We start from the raw sequence: 9,995 nt of genomic DNA, 5'->3' as shown, positions 1-9,995 counted from the left end.
ATTTGTTCATATATGTTCTGAACAAGTCTTAAAATCATATTCAAGTAATTAATCTTAGCTGTTCGTGTAATTATTCTCTGATATTTTATAAGTGCACTTCGCAATTTTAGAAAAGCTGTAGTTTCTTTGCAAAACAAATGGAAGATCTTTAAAGGAAGACTGAAGAACATTTTTCGGTTCTTAACTTACCAGATTGGGTAATTTCACTACAGATAAAGGATCCGCGTAGAGTTAAACCTAACAGCAAACTGAAACTGGAAATCAGTAATTCTTATTACGAAATCAAACAATTGAACGTTGAAAAGCAACGGATATAATATAAACCAAATTTTTTTTATTTATTGGGTTCTCTTAATGCTAAATGTTTTAATTTTACTTTTACCTTTATGGAAGCCTACATTGCAGAAGAAAGAAGGACAAGCTGAAAAGGAAGTTTATTCTTTAATCCCATCGACAACGGAGATAATGAATTATGCATTTCATTATAGAAAAGAGATTTTGTAGTTGATGATAGCAATATTTCGAATGATGAAACTATCAATACATTCTAGTTTCATTAACCACAAGAATTAAGCTCAACCGTTTAAAAAACTAGCTATATAACCTGGAAATGTGCACGAGCAAAGTATGTCATAAATGTCAAAAGTATAAAACATTTCCCTAAACTTGCCATATCAAATAAAACATTTTCAGTCGTACAAACCATGGAACTAAAGTATGATCCTATAAGTTACGCCTGACTGTGTCTCTCCACAAAATTTGGTTCGACACCCACCATCGAATAAGATGAAACAAAGCACCTCTCTCTCTCTCTCTCTCTCTCTCTCTCTCATAAACACACACACAGACGCACCAATATAAACATCTAGAAATTCATAAAATGAGTACGCAAACATTTTCGAAGAATCCGTTACTTGTATGATTAAAACGAATTTCACAATTTGTCATTCCATTTATAAACTTTGTCCATTGTCGAAGTTCGCTTTAAATATGATCGTTAAGTTACGAAACATTTCATATTGCAGTACGTCAATCATGCGATAACGCCGAGCTAGCAATTGACAAGGTGACTGATCAATCAGCATGAAATACTGCTAAAGGTCGGGTTGAGAGTTTAGCATAACATAAACAAAAAGCCCATTGGCTTGGACAATTTTTTTAAATTTTGAAATCCAGTGCAACGGGAGTGTTAGACTAGGAGTTATGATAAACCAATTTCGACAAATAATTTTAACATGAATTTGGGAACCGATAATTCACAGTTTTATTATATTTTATGTTTTGATCCAAAGATACTAAAAAATGGAATCAACTTTAAAGCTTATTTTATTCTATATTATTATTATTAGTAGCAGTAGTAGTAGTAGTAACAGCAGCAGTAGTAGTATTGCTAGTCGTTGTGGTAGTAGTAGTATTAGTAGTATTTGTTATTTTCATTTATATATGTGTTTATTTGGTTGCTTATTTTGTTGATTTTGTTGTTTGTTTTTGTAAGGGTTTCTTTAGTATCGGGACATTAACATGAGACTAAATTATTGTCTCCCAAATGACAGAAATTTATCTAACCACATCACTTTTACTCGGTAAAAGGGTTCAAACAAGCTAATGTTTTTTATTATGTAATGCAATTTCAACCTTAAGTACAATTTGTATATGGCTACTGTAGTCTACTGTTTCAAATCAATTATCTCGTTGTTTTTATGTAATACAGAAACTCGATCATACGTGTCGTGTCGACTTTAATTTATACACAGATTCCATTCTGACACTTCTGGGTGGATTCGCAGCAAGTATAAGTAGTGTAAGGACTGTATTCGCAGCACGGCTCATCTGGTGGACAAGGGTGACTTTCGCAAGTGAGAGGCTGTGGAGGAGGATACGGAGGGTCGTAAGAGCAATAATTTCCATTACAGTGTGTCCCAGCATCAATACTAGCAACAAAGAGGTCCAGAGCGCATGCTTGCTGCATTGGAGCACCATACGTAACTGGTCCAATCCAATCCGGGGAAAAGACTGGGCCAGAAACATTGAAGTAAGGAGGACCGTCTTTGAAAGTTATGTTGCAAAGAGATATAGGTGATTTGTCACACATGTCGTACATGGTAATTCCCATCGCATTACGCTTTAGCCATATTTTGTAACCAGCTTTAAAACTATTATCATCAGGCAGCGCATCAATAAGGTATCGAAGGTTTCGCACAAATATCCCCTTGAACATTTTAGCATCATCGTCGCAGTTGGGATCGCAATACTCACGGAAGATGCCTGTAACATTATCAGTATGATTCACGATTGTAGCATCTGCCAGTTTCACCGCTAGATCAATATATGAGGATAAGTTTGATAGTTTGTATAGTTCTACCAAAGCCCCCATTAGAACTCCACTGCTGTATGTCGGACCGTAATTACCATTCCCTTGACAGGTCCACGTTGTGCTGTCAGAAACTAAATATGATGTTGTATTAATGATTGAATTGTTCATAATAAAGTTGTAGACTTCCGTCGTTCTGTTCCATATGTCATCTTTCTGGTAAATGCGATATAATTTGGCACCAAGCTGCAACATCTGGACGTTGGTAATGGTTGGTTTGGACATCCTCGAGTCATCGAAGAAAAAGCCTCCACCACAGTGACCACTGAAGTCCCATCCTGTTTCCCAAACCCAGTTGAATATATCTAGTGCCGTGTCCAGGAACTCCTCGTACCCAAGTACCTCGTATATCCTGACATAGCTCAGTCCGTACCAGCACATATCGTCAAAGGAAGGGTAGGGCCCGTAGGCCTCAAGTAGACTGTACAGTGGTCTCCAAGAATTACGCACCACGCTAACGTACCGACTATGGTTTGCGTATTCCATGAAGTTTACCATCGGCTCTAAAACAGCGCCATTCTGCCAGAACCCATCAAAACCATTCCACACCTAAAACACAATAACAATACAATAACAATCCAAACTAGAAATGCTCAGTAGGAAAAAACTGCTTCATTTAAAACTGTAAGCACATCCTTCATTTGATTCACTTCATCATCCTAGACGATTTCAATCATCTACTTGTTCAACATATACCGTAACATTAGCTACTTCATATTTTTAACCGTTCAAGAGATCTGTAATAAAACTGAAATGAAATCTGCGCATTAACTTGGTAATCATGAACAGGTGCAGGTGCAAGTGAGTTGACAAACTGTCGTATATAAAATCTAGACTTGGTTCAGGCGAATTTTTGTTTAAACTTTCTATAAATTTGTTAAATAATAAATCCGAAATTTATTAAGCGAAACTAAGAAAGGTTTGTGTTAAAAGAAACTAAAATATTGACCTATATTCAAAACTTTTTCAAAGTCTGTTCGCAAAAGTTTTACTAAAATAATATGTCGATAAGCTGCCCGAAAGCTTACGCGTGTCTGCATAGTGCTCGTCAACTTCCTTGCCATATGAAATGTAAAGTGAATGTAGACAAATACAGGTTGATTTTCAGTAGAAACTGGAGAGAGCTAATCCAACTCCATCTCATGTATTGGGGCCCCGGGTGGCAGAGTGGCCTTAGGCGCTCACCAACACATCTGATCTCTGTCCGCCGGAGTTTCGAGTCTCCGCTTGCCTAACGTAGGTATGTGAGAAAGCTTGCTAGTAGCTTCGCGTGGGTCGGCAGGTCTTTCCGAATTCGTCTCAGGTTCTTCCTTCACATATACACCGGCCGCTAAGTATGGTATATCATGTTCTGAAATGCAAACCACTGTGTGTATCAACACTTCTCAATCCGCTTGAAAGTAAGTTGATATATCGACGCAAGAGAGCCCAAAAATGTTTTGGACAAATCTGTTTGCAGAAGTTTGTCACCACAGTTGCCATACACACTTAGTCCGATAAACCAGCCCTCCAATATGTATTGGCATCAATGTAGTGGTTAGGATCTGAAATCATCTATTCATAAAACATGAAAAGTATTGTAGACAGATCTGGCCGCAAAACATGTGCACAAATATCGATCTTTTTTTAATAAACCTTCCTATATTAGTTGAGGCACTTGAGCTTGAAGAAAATTTCGTCGATCTACACACTATGTTTCCGCATCAAATCTGATGTTTGAAATCATGTAAATCCAGGTGAAATAATACAGCCCTACATGTTGTCGACATTTGTTTTACCGGCCTACATGGGTGGATAATATGATGTTCAATCAATATTGACGAGCTAATCAAATGTGATTTCTTTCATTCAAAATAACTGTTTTGTTCATGTGACTCGATCGTCTATGGATTTACGATGAGATTCTAACTTAATGAACATTTCTTCAGATGGCTTATATTAGGTCAAGTTAGAACTTCGATGATCGATTTTACACTTTAACCTAAATTGTTCTGAACAGTGAGTAAATCTTCCCGGTTGTAATTTTAATTGTGCTAGATATTTATCACGTGATAGCCAAATAACAAATCCACAGACGCTCGAATCAGATTATCCAAACGAATATTTCGAATGAGCAAAGCCGCATATGATTGGCTGGTCGATATTGATTGTATAGCAGCTTATCTTCTAAACTAGGCCAGTAATTCGAAATAGCGACAGTGGGTAGGATTATATTATTCCATGTGGATAAAAGTTTTCAAATACCACATCGCATACCGTAACTCAAGAACCATAAGGAATACTGGTAAATGTCTAAAACGGTCAATATGTGCACATTTGTTTTACGGACAGATCTGTTGTCAATAATTTCAACATTTAATGAATAGGAGATACCAGATCCCGAGCTATATATCAATATAAAATATAGGTTTTGAACTGATTTATAAGACTAGTACACGCCTTACTAGCCATTTTAATAACCTTTACCCGATATATTAGCTGAATTTAAGAAACAAAACTGAGACATTTGCCTTATGTGATACCAGTATTAGAATATTATAATAATGCACCAGAATAACACGTTTTTGAGCATATTTAAACTCCAACTTTTTTGCACTAATTTAATTTCACCAATATGCACATACTCTGTGTGATATGCACATACTCTGTGTGAACAAACATTGCTCGGCGTAATAAAACTTTGTTGCTGCACACTTGCTGATTACAATTTGGAAAAATACTTGTAGTGTAATAAAATTCCAATTGTTTTCTTGTTCTTTTCCAGCATATGTCATCTACGACGAAAAGTGAAACAAAAAGATATAGATAGACGGACGGAAGGACTAAGAAACATGCATAAATACGTACATAAATTCGAATAGATAGATAGATAGACAGACAGACAGACAGACAGACAGATAGATAGATAGATAGACATACAGACAGACAGACAGACAGACAGATAGATAGATAGATAGATAGATAGATAGATAGACAGACAGACAGACAGACAGACAGATAGATAGATAGATAGATAGATAGATAGGTATGTCTGGTTGAGATAGATAGATAGATAGATAGATAGATAGGTATGTCTGGTTGTATGTTTATTTATTTACTATATCATAAACGTCATAAAACAAGCAAGTTGTAAAATAACCACGTCTCCTTCCGAAATATGAAAGTGTTAGCATAAAGTACACATGAACACTAGCTGTTCAGGCACAAAAGACAGAGGTGTATCATAAAATCATACTTTTCTCTATATATGCCTCAAGTGGATGACCTAGTATTGATATTTGCACAAGGCCTTTGTCACGAATTGATCGGGACATTCTTATCTAGTGTGTTCCGTTACTACGTTAAATAGCCTAATTACTACTGAATTCTGTTTAAGTATTATACCGTCTCCAGTAAATAATTTTTCATATTTTGTTCCAAAGTATACTGTCTGTTTAAATTTCTGTTTTGGTTTTTATGCACAATCACCAATTTTCATTTGGAAACGGCGTGTGCATCCCTGACGCAATTAATGACACGTATAAAGACGTTACATTACTATACGTCCATTTCAAAATGCAAGAAACTAATAAATAATGTATATCTACCTCTTTTGAACTGACACAATAAAATATGACTTTGCAGTGAAGTGGAAAAAAGACAATCATTAAAAAACTCCACATCTTAACATCAAACCTCACCTGAATAAAAACAGGTACTTGAAGCACATTTCTATACCTAGTTGATAAATTTGGCTGATAATAGTTTACTGTGTGACAAAACCATTTTAATTAATCAAGCCAACTTAACTGAGTCAAACGACATAATTAAGGTCATTCAATGAGCATAACTTTCAGAATCCAGTTGTGTCTTTGCTTAACTAGATACATAGCTCGATATTCTTGGCAAAGAAAACTGATCCTCTGGCTTGATTCAATGTTGTACGCACACGTTTCATCCTCTGCACTTCATCATCATGGATGATTTAAAGGTTAGTTTGTACAGGTTGTATTCATACCGTAAATTGACTACACCATATTGCATAACCGTTCAAGAGAAGATATATGACAATACAAGTAAAATCTGCTAATTAAACTGGTGATTCTCTATGAACAGGTGCACACGTTTACAAAATGTCCTAAAGAAACACTAGGCGTAGTTCATGCGAACTTTCACGTCTTTAATTTCTTTGAAAATAGTATAGGAATCTCGAATATCATCAAACTAATCTAAAATCAATTGCGTCAAATTCATGAAGCAGAGAGCTGGCACGAGCTATATGGTTCTAGAAGCCAGATTCATCCAGAAGAGAGCACATGTCAACGCGGTTAGTACGTGATGCCAACAAAACTGCGGACACGTGCCCATTGCTTCGTGAATCTGGTTTTCTACAATTTGCTGCGACCGCGACAGGTTTCTAGTCGTTGCACTAGGAATAAATATCTAGCGAATTAAGTGTCGTTTCGTTACGTGACTTTCATTTAATAGAGGCGTGTCCAACCCGCGGCCGCATCTGACCAAGTCATTCACGTTGCGCGACCCGCCACGTTAAGCATTTTATCTGTTTTTCGGCCCTCAGCCAATGAAGGTTGAACGCCCTTTAGTATTTTCGAATTTTTGTACAACCGCATTGGAAAGGGGTGTATGGTTTATATCATGTGACTATTGGAGATCTAATTTTATGGGCATGTAGGTTGTTTGTTTTGTGTAGTCATTTGATTAGCAATGCAACGAGCGAGTTAGATTTCAAAGTTCATCAATGCTGTAGGTTCGACTCGTCTGACAACGAATTAAAGACATAACGAATACTAGACTCGCAATTTCTGAGAACGAAAATCGTCTTCCTATCGATTTCATGCAAGTATGGCTCTTATATTTAGGCCGATTAATTTTGCAAGGCCCGATAATAAGCAGCTATCCTCTGTCATCGTACGATGGCTGCGAATTTCAACTTTTCTATTGGCAACTGGCTCTGACCCTACAAACCAACAAAATGTCAAAATATCTCAACTTAGGGTCAGAAGGGTAAGAGGAAATCTGACGGATGTCTAAAATAATTTCAACGTGTTGTGAAAAGAAGAGATCACCATTCGATATAAATACAGGTTTGGGAACTGGTATTTCAGACTACTGCACGCTTTATTTGCTGCGTCTCACAATCATTACCCGACACATTAGTCGAATTTAAGCAACGAACCTGTGTTATTTCCGCCAGTGAATTCAATATTAGAATCATGTACTTGAATGACAAGTTTTAACACATATTTAAACTCGAAACTGTTTTCACTAACTTAATTCCACCCAATATACACATACATTATGTTAACAAGCATTGCTCGACTTGAAAGAACTATGGTGCTTCACACTTATTGATTACAGTTGGAAAGAATACTGGGCATGCTGTAAATTGGCACTTGTTTTCTCCTTTACGTTTTCAGTGTATTTAATCGACTGCGAAGCGAAGAAGGAAACATACAAAATAGACGACCGGGCGTACAGACAATGCATAAATACATGCCTGCGTACAGATCGATAAACAGGTCTGTCTGACTCTCTGTCTTTCTATTTCTTTACCATTTCCGAAGTGCATAAATTAAATAGACGATAAAGTTTTAAACATTTGTAGAATATCTTATATGTGTACTCAGAATTCTTTTAACTTTTATATATTAAATGATATACATGTAAATGAATCGCAATAAGCCAAAACAGGTTTGACCATCAAAACAGGTTTGACCATCCACAACTTATGACATGTTTCAAAACATTATCGACGTTAATTATTAATTTAACCACTTATTGGGAGTCCGTGTTGATCTTTGTTACATTAAATTTTAAAATGGGATGCAATATAAGAATACTGACCAAATAGCTGAAGAGTCCTGCAATCGGCGATGGGAACCAGTTAGCCTGGAGAGCGACCTGGGCTGTGCATGCCAAGTAAGCACCAGTATCATTTCCAAACATGTCCAGGCTGCACGTGTCATTAGCGTTACACTGGACACACACTACACAAGCTATCAAAATCAACGCCAATACCCAAACCCGCACCATTGTGATTTCAAGCAACTTCTAGACGTTACCACTAAGTATCGATGTATATAGAAATTATCAGGATATAGTGAGTGAATAACGTCTGTGATAAAAGCTGCTTGTTAAATCTTGAACATTACACTGAACTCATTTTTGGACCAAAAGATAACCTACATCGATATGAGCTCTCTGTCATGTTAGGTTGCAACGACCTGTTCATCTTATCTCAGATAGGGCAGTTATGTACATATAACAGCTACATGCAGATAACAATGTCATCAAATTTTCGCCAGTCTTAACTCATTCAGTATATTCGCATAATGAAATTTTTATGAAACCAAAATAGACATGGGGTCATAGTGGCTCAATATACTCAGAACAGCCCAGGTCAGCTGCCTCGGTGTGTCTTAGAGAAATACATTTAGCTCCCATTTCTACAGCATGATATAGCCAATAATGTGTTGAAATGCCGTTAAAACCAGCAAACAAATTTAAAAAAATAATTATAAGCTGAACTATGTGCTGTATTCATCTAATATATATATATATATATATATATATATATATATATATATATATATATATATATATATATATATATATATATATATATATATATATATATATATATATATATATATATATATATATATATATATATATTGTATATGAAAGAGTTTTCGATAACAATATTCATTTTTGTTTGCTAAAAAAATAGTAACATTATAATTTTCATCAGTAATCACTTACGTATTATCTTCAAAGACAATACGTGGTAAATCTTGGGGGGGGGGGCAAAAACCTTTTCTTCTCCTATTCAAGGATACTCAAATCCATCGAAGCAGTAATTTTGTAGCTATGCAATTTGGCTTCAAGCCAGAGTAATGCCACGCGATCATATCTAAATTATAGATTCAATAATCGCGTCCTAATTGATTTTACTCCGCTTACGGTTTCACAAAATGACGCGGAGTTCGCGTTAAAAAAAAAAATTCTCGACAATGTATCACCTCATTTAATTCAATGGATCAACTCGCGATATCGACAGAACATGGCAGGGTTCTGATTTCTATTAGAATAATTTTAAATTAACTGAATTTTGCAGAACTATCACAGAAGGCTCAACAGGATTGGCGAATTTAAAAGATTAAAAGGTCTCAAAATTATTTACTTTTGTAGAAAATAAGATTGCCGTGTCTGTCTTTGTTTTCTGCGCTAACATAACTGAAAGAAAATGCATTATTCATCAGACATTTCAAACACTAAAGGCTGTATCATTGAACCTCGGGGATGGCATCAATATCTCGATTTCAAATTCAAAGATAGCTCAATTCTGGAGTCATCTAAAAGGAACTAGACAGATTTATTTTTAAAATTATGTTTGTAACAAATCAAGTATGAAATATTTTGATCCTTTATTAGTTAAGTGTTTGTCACATGAGATACTGGCAGACAAAACCAAATATTTATTAAAGCGTTTCTACAATTTAGCAGAAAATATTCTAATTGCATCGTACATGCTAGCAAAAAAAAAAAATAGCATCTGCAATGCGATACATATGTGTATATCCTCTTCGTTGTTGTCTCATTATCAACAGCATCATCAGCGCTA

The 9,995-nt window shown here is 35.7% G+C and overlaps 1 protein-coding gene across 1 annotated transcript; it reads right to left on the bottom strand.

The window, feature by feature from the left end:
- Nucleotides 1-1,385: 1,385 nt before the first annotated feature.
- LOC149791601 (uncharacterized) lies at nucleotides 1,386-8,575 on the bottom strand. The gene is made up of 2 exons (XM_089969223.1): nucleotides 8,216-8,575; nucleotides 1,386-2,920 (listed from the first exon to the last, which is right to left on the bottom strand). Exons 1-2 carry the CDS (start codon nucleotides 8,402-8,404, stop codon nucleotides 1,745-1,747), a joined length of 1,365 nt encoding a protein of 454 aa, XP_089825349.1. The 5' UTR covers nucleotides 8,405-8,575; the 3' UTR covers nucleotides 1,386-1,744.
- Nucleotides 8,576-9,995: the final 1,420 nt, after the last annotated feature.

Source organism: Sinohyriopsis cumingii, chromosome 9 (assembly GCF_028554795.1).
Source record: "Sinohyriopsis cumingii isolate HCF-2022 chromosome 9, ASM2855479v2, whole genome shotgun sequence".
Taxonomy (NCBI): Eukaryota; Metazoa; Mollusca; class Bivalvia; order Unionida; family Unionidae; genus Sinohyriopsis; species Sinohyriopsis cumingii.
Note: the sequence above shows the minus strand (reverse complement) of the source record. Positions and strands in the feature narration are given on the sequence as shown.